This window comes from Trichoderma reesei (assembly GCF_000167675.1).
Source record: "Trichoderma reesei QM6a unplaced genomic scaffold TRIREscaffold_2, whole genome shotgun sequence".
In the NCBI taxonomy this organism is placed as follows: Eukaryota; Fungi; Ascomycota; class Sordariomycetes; order Hypocreales; family Hypocreaceae; genus Trichoderma; species Trichoderma reesei.
The window spans coordinates 590,390-608,185 of NW_006711149.1; the positions used below are offsets into that span (position 1 = coordinate 590,390).

Below are 17,796 nucleotides of genomic sequence, written 5' to 3' on the forward strand. Positions count from 1 at the left end.
CCTTATGCAGCTACACGCAAGCATCGCTCTGGGCAAGTGACGTGATTCGCGTGCGCTGGACAGATTCAATCCAACCGCGCTGCTTCGGGAAAAGATTCTTCAACCCGAGATCCAGTCCAGCTTGCTGTCCCAAAGAAGAAGTGGCCGAGAAGAGCAGCGAGAGCTTTTTGCCGCCTCTGCTAATCGTTCGGGCTGACAAAGTGCAAACTAGACGGGCTTCCGCCGCGGAGGAGGGCAGTGCTGCCTAGGCTGTTTGAGCTGGGGTGGCCCCTTCGCCTCGACAACCCACCGAGAATCCTGCTCGTGTTTGCCTTATAAGCGTCTCGCCCTCCCCCAATCTATCAGCCGGGCTTGATGTTTCTTTAGCCTCGCTCACTTGTATACTCTATCGCGACCTTCTCTGCCTTTGGCCATTTGCAAAGCAAGCAAACAGCTGGTCCTCGGAACAAGCCTTCTTTCATCGCATCCGCCTCTAGTTTGGAAACTTCCCCTTCGCACGTAACCCGAGCGATCCGTCGGGTTCTATCACCATGACTTGGACCGTCTTTCAAGATGGCGACCCTGCCGAGTTCCATATGCCCGCATGGGGCTGGCCTCTCGTGCTCCTGAACGCCATCATCCTGCTTCCCATTTCTCTTCTCGTAAGGAGTCGCTTCTTCCATTGACAGGTCGATGTCGTGTCTGCTAACGCTGATTTACAGGTCAACTACACCCTGTTCCACATTTATCCTGTCTTCGCCATCATTGAAGATGAGAACCCTCCTGCCTACGAGCCCCTCGCCATGCCCGCCAACGGAGATGGTCTTGATGAGGAGGCGGCCGCTGGTTCTACCGCGAAGCCTACCGATGGCGCCGGCCGGACAGTGACCTCCTCTCTTCGCTCCATTAACCGTCTTCTGACCTCGTACGGTGGATTCCGAGCCAACTTCCGTGGATTCATGTGCGCTCTCACCCAGTCCGTGCTCATCAGCATCGTCGCCTCCATCTTCTCGTGGGGACCTGTCCGGCCCTTTGCCGAGCTGCTGGCCTCGCTGGTCATGGTTCAGTTTGGAGCTGCCTGGGTTCACATTGTCATTTCGCAGCCCTCTCCTCGGAGGTTCTGGCGCCGCCTGCCTCCTTTCAAGCGCGCCTTCGATGCCACTTGGAAGGCCATCGTGCTCTACTGGGCTGCGACCCAGGTGCACCAGTGGGTTCCCCTCTTGCTGGCGGAGCTTATTGGCTTCGATGCCCCGACCATGGCCAACTTGACGTCGGGCGGCGCCTCGGACGCTATTCGCGACGGCGACATTGTGTATCTGATCAAAGCTACCGTCTACATCCTCCTCAGCACAATGCTGTGGGTCGTCGTCATCATTCCTGCCCGCGTCGTCGTCATCCGCATTCAGGCCTCGCTCCTCCCCGAGGACGAGGACCCCATCATCCCCTTTGACCGATCTTTTACTGGCAAGGTCGAGCCCGCAATTGTTGGCGGTCTCGGCTATGCAACCATCAGCGACGCTTGGTCCACCTTTTCAAAGGCCGCCTGGCGTCGGGTGGTGATCCTCTACGCCAAGATTGTGGCCATCTTTGTGGCCGTGTCTATCCTGTCGTGGGCCATTCTGCTTCCCACTTGCTTTGCCATCATTAAGGCCGGCACCAAGAGCAACTAATTGCTTGCCCACCAGCAAAACGATCAAATTCTCCTCGAGAATCACGAATTATGTCCACTGACGACTGATGCTGTGATTCTACAGCTGAAGCATCGTCGCCAGCCACTGAGAGATTGTCTGAAAGTTCACCACTTTCTTCATAGCATCGATACTCGTTACAAACAAGATTCTGTTGTTGTATCTCATATATCTTAAAGTCTTGACTCTTTACTCTTTCATGCGTGACGTCTTTATATCATATATATCCCTCCCCGGCCGCGTAACTCCAACTGTAGAAATCCTGCTTCCTGCCCAACGGCCCATTTCCCTTGTTCGTTCTTGACTCATCCCCACCTTTGTCTTTTAATTGCTCGTTCGTCGCCTTGTGTGTCAAGTCTCTCTCCCGCGTCTCTCTCCCGTCTCCCCCTCTCCCTCCTTTTTGCTCGAATACACAAACCATCAAAAGTCGTAAAATCAGGATCCAACAATCATCATTCGTCGCTCTTGAGCTCGCCACAATGCATATTGCACGCGCGAAACGCACGCACTTCTTCTCCTTCTCCTCATCCTCGTCGTTCCAATTCTGTTCTTTGGTTTTTTTTTTCTGCCCCCTCTTTTTGTTTCTTTTTCTTGGGTTCTTCTTCCTTTCAGAATGCAGACAGCGGAGAGGATGAAGCAGTCAGAGCAAAACATATAAAAAGATACAAGGCAAAGGAGGAAACCAAGAACGGATAAAGCCTTAACCAGCAAGTCAGCAGGGCATATGCATGGAAAGGAAGAGGAACATGAAAGAGAAGAGGAGAGGACTGTAGCAGAAAACGAGAAGAGAGAGACATGGAGAGAAAGACGGGGGAGAGAGGGGAGGGGGTATGTAGGTTCCAAAAAGTGTTGTAAAACCGCGTCTAGTGTACTCAAAACGCCGCCCGGAGAAAGCAAAAGCGCGCAGCAAATCTACGACTTATTGAAGAACCAACTACCGCGCTTGCTGCTGGTGGGAGTCCCGTCACCGCCTTGGATCGTGGGAGTCGCAGGGGTGTCACCGCCGCCGCCACGGAGAGGCTTGGCGATTCGGCTGCCAGCGCTGGTAAAGCTGAAGCCGCCGCCGGCACCGCCCAGGCCGCGGGTGCTGCCAGCTTTGGCAGCCTCAAGGCGCTCCTTGACGGAAGCAAGCTGGACCTCGAACCTAGGTAGAAGGAGTCTAGGTCAGCACCAAGATTATATGGTTTCTCGTTTGTATTATGCGTGGTGTCACGTCGATGACGGATGACACCACTTTGTTGAGGTGCAGTCGTGGGCAATGAAAGGAGGAAAGGGGACAGGGGGGATACATACTTGTGGTTGGCAGTAGCCATCTTCTCCTGGCTGTCTTGCAGCAGACTCTCGAGGCTCTGGATGCGCTCATTTCTCGCAATCAGCTTGCGCTCTGCAATGGCAACCTCCTTCTTCAGAGAGGAGTTCTGCTCCACCAGCTGGCGCTGGACCTGAGTGAGCTGCTCCAGGTTGCGCTCAAGGAAGGCCATCTTCTTCTGCTGAGCGCGGTTGTTGGACGACCGCAGCACGTTGTTATACTGCTCGCGGGTCTCGTCGAGCGAAATCTCCAGCTCGACGACGCGCTCGCAGCGGTTCTGCAGGTCTCGCATGAGGCTCTTCTTCATGACGTCGAACTCGGCAATCTGCTGCTGGACGGTCTTGCCGTTGGCCATGGCACCGGCGCCGCCGGCCTTGACGCGCTGCTGAAGCTCCTCAATCAGGGTCTTCATCCTCGCGTTCTCCGAGGCCTTTTGGGCCAGATCGGCCTTGAGCTCCTCGACGAGCTGCACCTCGGACTTCTCGCGCTTGGCATAGACGGCCTCGAGACGTGCCTTGACCTCCTCGACATCGGCCTCGCTCAGGTTGCGGGTCAGCACCTCTTCATACTCTTGCTGCAACGACTCGAGCCTGGCCTCGAGCTCCTGTCTCCGTCGAGCATCCAAGTCATTGGATGGCCCGCTGTACATGGACAGCTCTGCCTGCCTCACGATGCCCTGGGTCTCGACCATCTTCGCTCGGAGAGCCTTGAACTCGTCTGGCGCAATGTGGTCGCCAATAGTGCTCTGCTCGAGCAGGGCATCAATGTGCTTGATGGTCTCGGCAATGGACCTCTCGTTGTCGCTGAACACGTCGGTTCCGAGCTCGAAGCCGGCCATCATCTTGGCCATCTTCTCTGCCTTCTTCCTCTCCTTCTCGTCGAGAGCTGCGCCCGTCTCCTTGGCGCTCATCTTGGCGTCAAGCAGCTGCTGCTTCATGTCGTCCAGTTCGGCAGTGAGTTCTGCGTTGGCCTCCTTGAGGGCATCCATGGTGATTTGCGCCTCCTTGCCCTCAAAGTTAAGCCTCTCCAGCTGCATCTTGAACTCATTCACCTCAGTGATGAGCCTCTCGTTTTCCTTGCCCATCTTGCTGTCGTGTTCCTTCAAGTAGGCAAGCTCCTCCTTGGTCTCGCGCAACAGCTTCTCGGCTGCGGAAGCCTGAGACTCTTTCTCGGCAATTTGATCCTGTAGCTCATTTTCGCGGCGGAGGAATTCTTCCCGCTCGTCCTTCTCCAGCGTGATGCTGGGAGTTCCGGCGCGGTCAGAAGCAATGGGAGTCTCTGAGCGGGACTCTGTAAGCCGTGAGGGAGTTGATGGCCGTGGTGCTCTTGCTTCGGCCTTGGCTGCGGCAACTCCATCCGTGACGGGCTGAACCCACTTCTCCTTGGGGACAGACTCTCCAGAACGCCACAGCTGCACCTCGCCCTCGAGGTTCGAGATGTAACTTTCGAAGTTGGTGACCTGGCCCTGGACCTTCTTGAGCAAAGCCTTGAGCTCTGCAGGGCTGAGCTCGGCGTTGACCTTCGCCTTGTTCTTGATGGACTTTGCTCTGGTACCGAATCTCAGCGTGCCCAGGGTTTCAGCATCGTTGTAGCTACTCGGCGAGCAGTTGATGATGAGAGTGGTCCGACTGTTACCACCCAGGGACTCTTGCAGGATACGGGTTAACTTGGAGTCTCGGTAAGGGACGTAGTGAGATTTGCCATCTGTCAGGGCGTTGATGACCATGCCCAAGGCGCTCAAACTCTTGTTGATCTTCTTGGCCTCCTCGAGCGTCTGGCCGCTGGCGCCAGTCTTGCCAACCTTTTCACTACCGGCCAAATCGACCAAGAACAGCTGACCGCTCTTGGCCGAACCGGACTCGATGTTCTTCTGGGTGATGGTGACGACGAAGATGGAGTGGGATCGCGACGACTCTGCGTTCATGTTGGTGGCAGAGACCATTCGAGCACTTCCTCCCCTCCGCATGACTTCGTACACCTCCTGGACGCTGGAGACGTAGATTTCCAAGAGACCCTTGACGTAGATTCCGCGATTCTTCTCCTCGTGGATGGGGAGGTTGTCGTTCTGCGGAGCCAACAGATCACGAATCTTCTCCATGTAAATCTCCATGTAGCTGACGCGGACGGTGTACTCGATGGTGCTGGGGCTGGACATGATGCTAGCAAAGATCTGCTCGACAATGCGCGGAATAACACCCCTCTGCTCGGGATCGTCAATGTTGCTTCCCATCATGGTGTATGATTTACCGGCACCGGTCTGGCCATAGGCAAAGACGGTGCCGTTGTAGCCGTTGAGAATATCGTCGACGGTCGGGCGGATGGAGTAGTCGAAGATGTCTTGTTGTTTACATGACATGTCAAAGATTCGGTCAAACGTGAAGGTGCCTTGCGCCTCTTTGGACTATAACAATAAAACCAAACACGGCAATGGTCAGCATCGGGCCTTTCGCGTATCTGTATGAGCTCTGTAGCGAGCACGGGCAAGGGCGGAGGGAGAGTGTCATACGTCAAGAGTACAAGTGTCTTCCGAGTCGAAGCGGACAATTGGCTTGCCGCCCGACTCGATCTCGACCCGGTTCTGAGGCCGGAACCGGGCGACGACCTTGATGCTGTTGTTGGACATGGCGGGCAGACGGCGTGAGGACTCCGATTATGGGGAACAAGAGAAGCGGCCGTTTGGTTGGGCCTCTGCTGAGACACGGCGGTATCTCGAGGGGAGGTGCCTCTTCTCTTCACCCAAAAGGCGGGCTCCGATATATCGCCCTACCAGGAGCGAAGAAGAGTGGTGAGGGGCAGAAGAGGAGAAACGAAGCCAAACAGACGGTCGATCCAAGCCGTAGCTGGGAGAGATGCGAAAGAAGACGAAACCCCGCCGCAGGCTCGGTTGCAAGGAGAAGGGGGGGAAGGGAGGGAAAAAGAAAAGGGAAACAGAGGCGAAGGAAAAGAAAATCCAAGAACAAGACGGAGAGAGGTTCTAGGGATGCAAAAGGAACGGCGGTCTGGCAAGGGCTGGCGGGGGAGGGACCCCAAAAAGTTGAATCCAATGTTTTGGAGGTGACAAGCGCGCTAAAAGCAGCCGCCGCGTGGGTGGTGGGAAGGGCCCTGGAGGCTAGGCGCTAGAGGCCACCCAGAGGCCACTTGGAGGGGACTGGAGGGGAGGGGGGACTGGAGATCAGGCGCCTCTACCCGCTGAAGGAGGGAGGTTACAGCGCAGTGGCCACGCTGGACGTGCGTCGGTGGCCCCCTAAGAACTCCTGACTAGAGGGTTGGGTGAGCTTGAGCTCGGGCTTCGACTAAACGGTAGAGCTCCTTTGATGCTCTGCTACCTACCTAGGTCAAGCCACAAGAGAAAGCAGGCACTTTTGTTTGGAACGACTGGTGATGCAGGTCATAATGACTCTGCTGCTGTATGCTGCTAGTATTGATCTTGGTCGGTGCTCCTCTGTCGTTTGGGTCTTACTCGTTGACTCTGTTTCATTCTTCTGCCTTACTTGACAAATCGTTTTTGGTCTAAGTAGAGGCAAAAATATCGCCGAGACTCGCCACGCCAGGGGTAACTGGATTACTGCATATGGAGTCCTATCCCGCCTTCTGTCCTGATTTATATACGGCCATGGAAACATAATCAGGTTGGATGCAGTGCCATGAGGTGGGTATGTGGCGTCTCTTTGCTCTCTTGGTTTTGAGCCCAAAAGTCGCAATCCCCCTTGGCAGAATTCAGTCTCACATACTGTAGTAGGTAGTGCTCGGGATATGTAGATAATAATTGCTGACGCCGGCAGTGGATTGGATGCTGGCTCAACAAGGTCCCTCAACTGGGCATGAGAGGGGATGGACATTCACCGGAACAGCGGACGTTTGATTGCTAAATACACCATCTCTCTCACTGGCCTCGCTCGTCACTGAGCACGTCTTCTACAGTGTCCATGTAAGTCGTGTACACGCACGACTTCTTTGTATAATACAGTCGTTGGAAAGTGGGCAGTTTGGACTGACGACAAAGGCGGTGTATCACCGGCAGTTGCATCGCAAGGTACTTGCATTGGGTACCACCCACCAAAGGCGGGGACCGTGCCTTGCATCACCGTCAAATCAAGCACTGCACTGAATAGCGATGACCAACGCAGATGAGCAGAACATCAAAGTCATTTGCAGCTACTACCTAGTAAATCGCTACCTAAAAGTATCTGTCGTCCCGTCGGGCAGGTCCTCCTTCAGGGTGGTGGTGAAACCATAAAATCGACGCAGCTGCTGTAGGGCGAAGAGGACAAAGCAGGAAGAAAGAAGGAAAAGCAGAATATCATGACTCCCGTCCTTGGTATAGCCAGTTCAATCTCGTGCACCAAAACGCCTGCAATGAATCCATTCCGGCAGATGGCCGGATCCCATTTCCGTAGACAGAGCACCAAGATGTCGCTGGCAGCGTCCTGATTCCGCCTCAGTATCCTGACGGGAAGAAGTGGCAGCCCTAGATGCGTCGCCTAAACACCTGTCTTGTCCATATATGCAGTGAACGCGAGTTTCTTCTCTTGTTCAGTCTTCCCAGCTCCTCTCAACGGTCTCTCGGACGCGCTTCGTATACTCCTTCCGGTTGTCCTTGTAGAGGTTCGAGGCTTCCACGTTCGCTGGCGAGCCGGTGTTGGGGTCGTTGAGTAGACTGCAGTAGAGAACAGACGGCGTCAGCAGATGCACCATGACGGTAAAGCAATGTCATCCAATGTCAAGCTTCCATACCTCTGAATGCTGGTCAGCACAGCAGCGACATCATACGTAGGACTCCATCGATTTTGGAGAATGTCCAGGCACAGCTCGCCGGTGGCGTAGACGTTGGGGTGGAACATCTGGCTGATGAACTTGACCTGGGGCGGCTTGTTGGGGTATTGCTCTTCGAATTGCATGACGAGCCGAAACGTTCCATCTTCAAAAGGCGTATCGGCTGGTCCTATGATGACGGCATTCCTGTGAAGGGAGGAAGACAAGACATGGTAAGCATGCGAAGTCGCAGTGGTGGAGGCGTGAGGGGCTAAACCAACCAGGTCATGACGTTGTCGGGGATGGGAGATGCTGAGACTCCAGCGGGAGGATCAGTTTGCATACGCTAGGATATCTGTTAGACGGTGCAAAAGAGAGACGAGACGGACGATGCAGACATACCTTGAAGTCGCGCATCAAACGACGACGGGCAGCCGTTGACATGGTGATAGTCGGGGGACGGGATCGTACGAGGATCGAGTTGGGCACGGCAGCAGCGTGTAAGGGGCCTCAGGGGCTTGCTGTTCTTCGGTCGGATGTATCGGTTCGCTGAGTAGAGTATGATAGTAGGAGGGAAAGCTGGCAATATAGGTGCAAACCAGGTCTGCTGTTCTACTCTTTTCAGGATGCTGTATAGAAGTTCAAAGACAAGATCGGAACCTGCTCACGAGCCAAGAGAGTGATGCCCGCACTAGCAGCCAAATGGCAGCGTTTGATAGCCAGCCGGTACGGGCGAATCGGCGCCAGGGCACGGGCCAATGACGGGGCGAGAATTCGCTAATTAGTCATGGTCATGTGATACCGCACCAGCATCGCGCAGAGGCGTGGCGGATAAGACTCGTGGCGGCCATTGGGTGGGGTGACGCCACAAGCTGGACGCGTTTGGGGGAACATGATTCGTCAGACGGCTCCCGCCTCAATCGCTGCCGTAGCCTCGGCATGATGACGTGAGTTGCGAGTTACATACCTTCACTGAGAAAGAGGAACAGAAGATATAAGTTTACTGTAGAAGTCTGGGGTTACGAAGCTCTGATGAAGGAATTGACACCAAAAGCAAAGTCTTCACAGAATAATCTTGTATGTAGCCTGTTAACTTCCCAGAGGTATGACAGCTTTTCCGCCGCTTCTTCCATCTCCCCCGCAAAGAGCATCGCAGGCCATAATACTATCGGCTTAAACGGCTCGGCTGATTCTCCTCCCGCTCCAAGCCGAAGCGTACCGAAACGGCCCATACGCTCCTCTTCCAGTGCACCTCTCCTGCCGACTGTCTGTATAAAATACCTACAATCACAGCCCATGCGTTGCGTCTGAATATTCTGAGTCTTCTTTCTGGCTTTTGGTCCTCTTCGATACCCCTGATTGCAGTCGCCTTTCTTTCTTGACCTCGCCATCCTTCTCGTCACAATGTCCGAGGCTCAGCTCAGAACCGCCAGGCGACTCGGCCAGTTGGCCAGCCATGTGAGAACGGCTCGCCACTTCTCGACCAGCGCCGCGATGAGAAAAGAGATCCAGGACGCTTATATTCTCAGTGCTGCCAGAACACCCACAGCAAAGGTACACCTACTCCATCTTTCGGCCTAGGCCTCACCACTCTGGTGTGCATACGTTGCTAACACACTCTGCGTCTCTGTCCAGTTCAACGGCTCCTTCACCACCGTTCCCGCTCCCCAGCTTGGCGCCACCGCCATCAAGGCCGCTCTCGAGAGATCAAAAGTCCCGGTAGAAAAGATCTCCGATGTGTACATGGGCAATGTTCTCGGAGGATCCATTGGTCAGGCTCCGGCCCGCCAGGCCGCCATCTTCGCCGGTCTTCCCACGTCCGTCGAGGCCATCACCATCAACAAGGTCTGCGCTTCCGGCCTCAAGGCCGTTGCTTTTGCGGCGCAAAACATCCAGCTCGGCCTAGCCGAGGCTCAGATCGCCGGTGGCATGGAGAGCATGACCCGAGTGCCTTACTATCTGCCCCGCGCCAGCGGCCTGCCTGCATTCGGCAACGTGACCTTTGAGGACGGATTGATCAAGGATGGTCTGACCGACGTCTACAACAAGTTCCACATGGGCAACTGCGCCGAGAACACAGCCAAAGTTCACAACATCACGCGAGAGCAGCAGGACGAATACGCCATTCAGTCGTACAAGAACGCGCAAAAGGCGTGGGCTGACAAGGCATTCGCCGACGAGATCACCCCCGTGACCGTCAAGACCAAGAAGGGGGACATCGTCATCGAAGCGGACGAGGGCTACCTCGACGTCAAATTCGACAAGATCCCTACCTTGAAGCCTGCCTTTGTCCGCGACGGAACGGGGACCGTGACCGCCGCCAACGCCTCGACGCTCAACGACGGTGCCAGCGCTCTGGTCTTGGGCAACAGGGCCATCGCACAGCAGTACGGATCCAGCTCTCGCGTCCTGGCTAGAGTGGTCTCTCACGCCGACGCTGCCGTCGACCCCGTCGACTTCCCCGTTGCTCCCGCCAAGGCCATTCCCCTTGCCCTCGAGCGCGCAGGAATCACCAAGGATCAGGTCGCAATTTGGGAGATCAACGAGGCCTTTGCGGGCGTTGTTCTGGCCAACAAGAAGATCCTCGGCATCGAGAACGCCCGCGTCAACCCTCTGGGCGGCGGCATCTCTCTCGGCCACGCCCTGGGTAGCTCCGGATCTCGAATCCTCACAACGCTTCTGCACCAGCTGAAGCCTGGTGAGTATGGTGTGGCGGCTATCTGCAACGGCGGAGGTGCTGCCACGGCCATGGTTGTGCAGAGAATCGAGTCTGTATAAATTCAAAGGAAGTAAGTATGGGACAATCAAACCATATTTGTATATATAGCGAAATGAAGCAATATGTAGCTGCGTTCCAGTAGCTTTGCCATGTATTTTAGAGTAACGAAATATGAGCCTTTCGACATTGATCCTATGTTCATGATGGTATTGACTTATGTCCAGTAACACGAACAATCTTGCACTGGCCAGAAATAACACCACAATTAGAGATTCGAGATAAAAGACCCGACTTTGAAGGAGAGGAAGAGTTTCAACTGTCAAGGATCAAGTCGCAAGCTTGGTAAAGGTACCAGACACGCGCCACACAATCGCCGCCACATCCAAACCTGCGCCACACGCGTCTTCAACAACCAGCCTCGCTCATCCAACGCGACTTGTCATTCACTCTCATTTTCTCCTTGTCTCACTACCCAGGTCTCTCCAAAGAGTTCATTCGCCGCCAGACGGTGAAAACTTTTTTTTGTTTTTTTGTTCTTTTTTTCATTCATATTTTCTTCTTTCACTCACTATATATCATGTCTCTCGTCACCCAGTTTCTCTCCCAAATCCATCAGCAAGTCTGCAACCAGCAAGGCAATCTCCTCCGGTCATGGCTCCAAGTAGAGCCAGAATCACCAAAGCAGTATCACGACCTGGCCGCCGAGCTGCGCGCCAGATACAGCCGCCAGGACGCCATTGACAAGGTGGTCGAAGATGCACTGCCACAGGCGGACGACTTGCCAGAGGGCCAGGCAACCTCTTGGCCCGGACTGTTGGCCTTCGTGAAGGATTACTTGACGTATTGGCGGGATGTCGACTTTACGGATTTGCTGGGGGCACACCAGCTTCTCAGCGGGCTTGTCAAGTGAGTTTCTTTTTTTCTTTTTTTTTCGTCCGATATCGAGACACTGTAGAAAGACGTAGTTTCAACAAACAGTCTACAGCCTGGGTCAACAACAGATAAAACCACCCATCTCTGCATTAGTATTTCCATGTTAAACCATTCGCGTTACCAGCTCTTGTTCCACTGCATTCGCCCATCCCACCTACGGCTCCATGCTCCTCCAGGTCAGCATGTCCCTGTCCGAGACTCTGGCTCGCCTCACCATGAACCTCAACCGCCGGCCCGACCTCACCCGGCGGCTGCGCGTCGTCGACGACGACAACCGCAAGTCTGTGGCCGAGTCCTCGGCCGAGATCATCCAGAAGATCTTCACGACGTGCCTGACCGACCGGACGGGCACCCGGACGAGTAAGCCGGAGGGGAAGCGAGTCGGCGTATACATGTTTGCCAACCTCGTGCTCAAACTTCTCTTTGCCGTATGTCTCTCCTTGCTTCACTCGCTCTCTGCTTTCCCATACTTTCAAGGAGCAGCAACTTATCGTGTTATGTGTTACAACTTATATCATCATCGTATCTCTAATTACAACTTCACTCCCTAGTGCCGAAGAACCCAACTTGCCAAGATGATATTTGTCAACATCGAATCTATATCACCTCCGCTCTCACTCTATCCCGCCGCCCAGCGCGTCACCTTTCTCTACTACCTCGGCCGCTTCAACTTCTCCAACCACCACTACAACCGCGCCGCCCTCTGTTTGCAGGAGGCATACCTCCAGACTCCCCCTCAACTCGTCTCTCACCGCAGCAACATCCTCACCTACCTCATCCCCTCAAACCTTCTTCTCGGGAAATTCCCCTCGGAAACGCTCCTGTCACGGCCCGAGGCGCAATCACTCAAGCCCATCTTTCTTCCCATGTGCATGGCCATCCGCTCCGGCAACTTCATCCAGTTCCAGTCCCACCTCGCCGCGCACGAGGACTGGCTCTTTGAAAAGGGCCTCCTCCTATCGCTCTCCAACCGCCTCCGGCCGCTCCTCTGGCGGAGCCTCGCCCGCAAGACCTTCCTCCTCACGTACGTGCCCCCGCAGGACGCCTCCTCCCGCAAAGCAGCAACGCTCGACCTCGCCCACCTCCTCACCGTGGCGACCTACATCCAGCGCCGCCTCGAGGGCTGGCTGCCCGGCAACCCGACCGCCCTCCACCGGCCGTCGTCGCAGGCCAACCCGCTCCTCATGCAGGCCCTTCGCAACAACGTCCAGCCCTCTGCCGAAACGACGCTCGCCCCTCCCCCGGGCGGCCCCAAGAAGCTCCGCCCCAACGAGGGCCTCATATGGGGTAACGCCCTGGTCAGCTACGAAGACATCGAGATGACCGTTGCCACCCTCGTCCAGCAGGGCTTCATGCATGGATTCATCGCCCATAGCCAGGGCCGGTTCGCCATCATCGGAGCAAAGGCAAAGGGCAGTCCCGTACTGGCGGGCTGGCCGAACGTCTGGCAGACCATTAGAGAGAGGAGGCACGAAGACGACTTTGATATCGACCAAGTTCCCGGCTGGGTGACCCTATGAGAGAGAGAGAAGAGTGAGGCAAGCACAGGCTCAGAAGGGGAAGTTTGGAGTTAGTGGATGCATACCAAGCACGCATGATATTGGTTAATTACGATGAAAATGCAACATTGGATAAGAAAGAAGATGAGGGCAAACACATCCTGGAGGCAAAAGTCGGCTTGAACTACCGGCGCTAGAATCACTCCACGGCACGGCTTTCGTCTAATATCAGGAAAGCTAATTACTCTTTGGAAGAAACCGAAATGATGGGCCCCCTGAAACCAAATATCGCTAACTGCGGTAACACACATGTTTGGAAACTCTGGGAGATATAAAATGACAGACCTTAGATTTCTCTTAGGATTATACACTCACGTAGAATCCATAACTCGCGCTAAGCTGTCTCATCCATTTCCTTCTAAGCTTTCTCTCTCTTTCTCTCTGTCTCACCGTGTGCATGTGACTCATGGGCTGTTTTGGTCGAAGAGTGCAGTAAATGGTAATCTTCCGCATCTTAAAATCAGCATAGATGCACATCACATCAGGCAAAGCAAAAAGGTCAATAGCCAACACAAACAGGCACTGCAAACAATTAAACAATTATTCGTTCCATTCCCACCCCTCCTTATTGGACATACATCGTAAAATAGGTCTGCTAAAATGAAATATGTAAAGCCAGAAGAGTTTCGCTCGCTCTTTTCCGTTCCACTCCCTCCCCTTTGATGTTGCGTTTAAAGTCCCGACTCGCTGTGTTTTTTTCGTGAAAAGCTTTCTCTTACCGCTTGAGAGGGGTATCGACGACAGAGAAAGGCCAACAAAAAATGAAACAAAAAAAAGGTATAAGACAAACAAATAATAAAAATCATAGTAAAAGATGAAAAGGAATGCCACCCGTGTTCTGACATGATTGTAATCCAAGAAGGGAAAGTAGAAAGGAGGGGACGAAAGGTGTTGAAGCCGCAAGAGAGCCTCGTGTCCAAGACACATACAACTTCCAGAAACCTCCAAAGACAATAAACACTATCGCCGACAGGGCATCTTGGCTGATATGTAAAGCATATAATAAGCGTTATGTAGATAAAAGTATAGCCATATACAGATACGGCAGCATAGAATATCAGGTCGAAGAGAAAAGGGTGCGGCGAGGCGAAGGGAGGGAGCGGCCAGGGTAGGACAGCCCGTGTATGCGAAGCGGAAAGAGCGAGAGCGACAGTGACAGAAACCGCGTCAAGTGATATAAAGCCTAGAGCAGCATATGAACAAGAATATGTAAGCTGCAGCTGACAAGAGGTGACATAGACACTGAAGTAGACGTGAGAATACAAGGTCTGCCAGAGATACAATCAACGGGGCCGCTCGCCATCATCATCATCATCTTCTTTCTCAAAGGAAACAAGCCGCAGCAACAAAGGCGACAATAAGGCCGGCAAAGGCTGTGCTGCCTTGCTGGCGACCAGCCTCGCCCTTCTTCGTAGTCGTGGTGACGGGAGCAGAGTCGGCCTGGGTGGCAGAGGGTCCTGAGGGTGCTGCGGTCGTCTGATGAGGCGATGTGCCGTTCTCGTGGAACATTCCGGGGTTCACAGATGGGCGGGCGCGGGCCGTTGATGAAGCCTTGCCGCCGGTGGTGGAGTGGGCAGCCTTGGTCGTGGCCGTGGCCGATGCGTCGGTCGTCTCGGCGGCTGTTGACTCGGCAGCTGTGGTGGTCGACTCGGCAGCGGCAGTGGTTGATGCGACTTCGGTCGTGGACGCAGCGGCAGTGGTGGACACTTCCGTAGATGATGGCGCGGCCGTGGTCGAAGTAGGCTTCTCGGCCAGGGCAGCAAAGCCACCAGCCTTGAGTCCGTGGGCAGTGGAGCTGGGTGCTGCTGACGAGGAAGATCCAGAGTCGGAGTCGGAGTCGGAGTCAGAGCCGCCGGAGCTGCCGTCAACGTTGTAGGCGACAATGTTGGCAACGCCGCCCTTGGGAACCGTGACAACGCAGAAGGCAGCATTACCGGCGCCAACCGCAGACTCCTTGCTATCGACGCTGCCGTCAGAGTTGGGCGAGATCTCGCAGGGCAAACCGTTGCAGCCGCCGTCGGGGCACTCAATCTTGACACCAAAACTGGGCAAGGTGCTCTTCAGCGCAGAATCCTGCCAGATAGGGTTCCAGCCCAGCTTGACGAACGTGTTGCCATCGCCATCGGTGTTGGCGCCAGCAACATAGGGGCTCCAGTTGCCGACGGGCTTAGATGAGACACCCCAGACACAATCGGCGACAGAGCTTCCAGGAGGATTGATGTAGTAGCTACACAGATAAGGTCAGCTGTGTAAGTGACGGGTGAGTTTACTGGGAGCCTCTTACTGAGCTGCGGTTTCACACCAGTAGCTTGTATCCGGAACAGCAATCGTGGCCTGGTCTTCGACAAGAGTCGGGATAAGCATTGCCTCGTTGCCAGGCAGCACGGTCTGGCACCACGACATTGGTTCACCGCACTTGTTGACAGCTACGACAGCGCCAGTGCCTTCAACACAGTAGGGCTTATTGGGGAACGGCTTGTGCACCTCGCCATCCTCATCGCAGTACAATCCTCCGTCCTGGCACTGTTAGCAGCTGAAACTTGGAGAGAGGGTGTGCATCTATCTTCTCCATAACTGCACCAGTTACTTACCATGGAAGACGGGTAGGAATATGAAGAATCGGGACTCCATTGAGCCATCACCATGCCGGGCTTGCAGGCAATGGGGCAGTAGTGGCCCGGCTTGCAAGGCTGGTCAGGGCTCATAGCCCAACCAGCATTCTCAGCATCGGGCGTGACAGCAACCAGGTTGGGATCGTCGGTCGGGAACGCGCATGTTCCTCGCTTGACGATGGAGTTGGGGCTCTCGACTGTGTGGGAGCGCAGGTGAGTGTGCTTCTTGTTAGGAAGCTGGTGAAACCTCTTGTGCGACGAGGCAACTGAGCCGGCTGGCAGAGAGAGAAGCACAACCGCCGACGCGAGGGCGGCCTGGACGTCTGTAACCTTCATGGCGCCGCGTGAAAACGAGAGTGTGAGTGGTATTAGTGGTATTTGCGATATAGAGAGAGCGAGTGAGGTTGCTCGACCAGGACGAGTGCAACACTCGTGTTTCGGGATCCGAACAAATAGAACAAAGCGAGGGTCGTGTCACGGCGAACAAGCAACCAAGGAGCGACAGGAGCGACGAAAAGCTCGTCTATACAACACGGACACGACACGAAACGACACAGCGCAAAACGGGAAAAGAAAGGGAAGAGAGAGAGAGAGACGGCGGTGACGGTCGAGGATCTATGAAAAGAGTGAGATGGACCCGCGGTGAGCAGGGCGACAACAGGCTAGTAAAGGAAGGGATTGACTGAAGTTAGTTCAAGAGGCTGCTCGCAAGGGACGAGGTCCAAATGCTTGCTGCAACACCGCGCCGCACGCTCATGGCTGGTAATAATAATGCCTCGACCGCTCTGCTGAAGATGGGCTGTGATGCTTGCCTCGCTCTGTGGAGCTCATGGGATGAGCGCGTCGAAATTAAACAGACGGGAGCCAATCAGCAGGCGGCCCTGTTCCCCCCTGGGAAACCGTTGTCCAATCCAGCCACTCAAGCAGGGCCAAGGGAAATTAAGGCCCTCCTAGTCTGAGAGACGCATCGAAGACTGCATTAACTGCAAAGGGAACAAATCCCAGATCCACCTCAGCAGCCAGACGGGGGCTCGGTGTCGAGGCACTGTCAGTGCGTGCGGCGCTTTCTTGATGCTGTAGACGAAGCAGCTCCTGGCCAGACGAGGAGCCAACTGGTTGTGGTTGAATGTATATTGTGGTGGGAATCGCCAACAGTACAAGTACGGAGCAAGTCCTCGAATCGGTCGTAGTGGCAGTAGCATCAAGCTCGACTTCTTGTTTGTTGGCGGCGCGGCGTTTTCCAATAGCAACTAGTAGAGAAGGACATTGGTGACCCCCTGATATCGACATGTTTGCCATCTGTCGCACCACAAGGGGGCCCTTCGCCATAATCCTACCGGCTTGGACGAGAAGCAATCTTTCGGACATGGTGCTCCTACAAGCACATCACCGTCTTGAAATGACAACGTCGAGAGCGAGAAGAAAGAATTGATCGGCAACACCAAAAGACGAGATTTGGCGGAACGCCCCGAATCGCCGCGTCTTGCTGATCCCCCAACCAACTTCACCGTTTAGCACAGCTGAGGCTGAGGTGTCACCCCGCGATCATAAATAGAATTCGAATTAGCATTGAGGGGTTCAACGGTGCCTTGCCACAACACCATCCACTAAGCCACCCGTCGCTTGTTCCTGAGAATGTCATGGTAATCCTCGCCAAACTGGCATCTTGCGACACTCGAAGCGAATCTGATGAGACAAGTCTTGCTCATCAGCATCTGTCCATCTGCCGTTGCCATAGAACATGTGGCGGTCGAGCTGTTCTCCCTGGAAACGAAACTAGCTGGGATCGGACATGGGGGACTCCTTTTTTTCCGCACGGGGGTGCAGGGAGAGAAATTTTGCGTAACCGACATGCTCCACTCAACACGAGCATGAACGCCCACGAGCTTGTCATCCACCGGCTGAACCAAAGTCCCTCTGTTCCTGCATTTGTACGGAGAAGGCCAGGCATGAAAAGGCTAGGCTCAATCCAACCCCAAGCAGCAGAGTGTTGCCTGGCGCCGACCCTGGCGACGACGTCTGTGCTTCTGCACACAACAAGGAGTGCTTGTTGGGCAAGGTGGTATTTGCACGTAATGCTGCCAGCAAGAACTTGGCGAGTTCTGGAAGAGAAAGCCGTCTCAGCTCCATCTTTTCTCCATCTCAGTGCGCTCTGCCTTGTGTGCTCCATCAATTCTTCAAATCTCGGCCACCCATCGTCGCGAGATCATGAGCTCCGCCAGTGCCGCCGCTGATGGCTATGTTC

The 17,796-nt window shown here is 54.7% G+C and overlaps 6 protein-coding genes across 6 annotated transcripts; 3 read left to right on the plus strand and 3 right to left on the minus strand.

Annotated features, from left to right (window-relative positions):
• Nucleotides 1-575: 575 nt before the first annotated feature.
• On the plus strand, nucleotides 576-1,649 carry TRIREDRAFT_55375 (uncharacterized protein; the record flags this gene model as incomplete). The annotated part of the gene is made up of 2 exons (XM_006962046.1): nucleotides 576-641; nucleotides 702-1,649. The coding sequence occupies 2 exons, from the start codon at nucleotides 576-578 to the stop codon at nucleotides 1,647-1,649; spliced, it is 1,014 nt and encodes a 337-aa protein (XP_006962108.1).
• Nucleotides 1,650-2,579: 930 nt separating this feature from the next.
• TRIREDRAFT_55060 (kinesin) lies at nucleotides 2,580-5,599 on the minus strand (the record flags this gene model as incomplete). Its single annotated transcript, XM_006962251.1, has 3 exons — nucleotides 2,580-2,811; nucleotides 2,946-5,377; nucleotides 5,483-5,599. The coding sequence occupies 3 exons, from the start codon at nucleotides 5,597-5,599 to the stop codon at nucleotides 2,580-2,582; spliced, it is 2,781 nt and encodes a 926-aa protein (XP_006962313.1).
• Nucleotides 5,600-7,145: 1,546 nt separating this feature from the next.
• mus8 (ubiquitin-conjugating enzyme E2 2) lies at nucleotides 7,146-8,328 on the minus strand. Its single transcript, XM_006962252.1, has 4 exons — nucleotides 8,131-8,328; nucleotides 8,010-8,074; nucleotides 7,711-7,935; nucleotides 7,146-7,633 (listed from the first exon to the last, which is right to left on the minus strand). Exons 1-4 carry the CDS (start codon nucleotides 8,170-8,172, stop codon nucleotides 7,510-7,512), a joined length of 456 nt encoding a protein of 151 aa, XP_006962314.1. The 5' UTR covers nucleotides 8,173-8,328; the 3' UTR covers nucleotides 7,146-7,509.
• Nucleotides 8,329-9,132: 804 nt separating this feature from the next.
• On the plus strand, nucleotides 9,133-10,506 carry TRIREDRAFT_120079 (mitochondrial acetoacetyl-CoA thiolase-like protein; the record flags this gene model as incomplete). The annotated part of the gene is made up of 3 exons (XM_006962047.1): nucleotides 9,133-9,186; nucleotides 9,241-9,282; nucleotides 9,364-10,506. The coding sequence occupies 3 exons, from the start codon at nucleotides 9,133-9,135 to the stop codon at nucleotides 10,504-10,506; spliced, it is 1,239 nt and encodes a 412-aa protein (XP_006962109.1).
• Nucleotides 10,507-11,024: 518 nt separating this feature from the next.
• On the plus strand, nucleotides 11,025-12,900 carry TRIREDRAFT_103594 (uncharacterized protein; the record flags this gene model as incomplete). The annotated part of the gene is made up of 3 exons (XM_006962048.1): nucleotides 11,025-11,353; nucleotides 11,505-11,808; nucleotides 11,932-12,900. The coding sequence occupies 3 exons, from the start codon at nucleotides 11,025-11,027 to the stop codon at nucleotides 12,898-12,900; spliced, it is 1,602 nt and encodes a 533-aa protein (XP_006962110.1).
• A 1,362-nt stretch (nucleotides 12,901-14,262) lies between these two features.
• On the minus strand, nucleotides 14,263-15,767 carry TRIREDRAFT_38441 (uncharacterized protein; the record flags this gene model as incomplete). Its single annotated transcript, XM_006961952.2, has 3 exons — nucleotides 14,263-15,166; nucleotides 15,224-15,456; nucleotides 15,531-15,767. Coding segments are annotated over 3 exons (1,374 nt in total), but the record flags the coding sequence as incomplete, so codon positions are not given.
• Nucleotides 15,768-17,796: the final 2,029 nt, after the last annotated feature.

Excerpts from the sequence above, each read along its gene's own strand:
- mus8 (XM_006962252.1), bottom strand. The coding sequence starts at position 8,172 with ATGTCAACGGCTGCCCGTCGTCGTTTGATGCGCGACTTCAAG. Across the intron at positions 8,075-8,130 it reads GTTTGATGCGCGACTTCAAG|CGTATGCAAACTGATCCTCC; the intron begins GTATGTCTGCAT and ends CAGATATCCTAG. Across the intron at positions 7,634-7,710 it reads GTGCTGACCAGCATTCAGAG|TCTACTCAACGACCCCAACA; the intron begins GTATGGAAGCTT and ends TCTCTACTGCAG.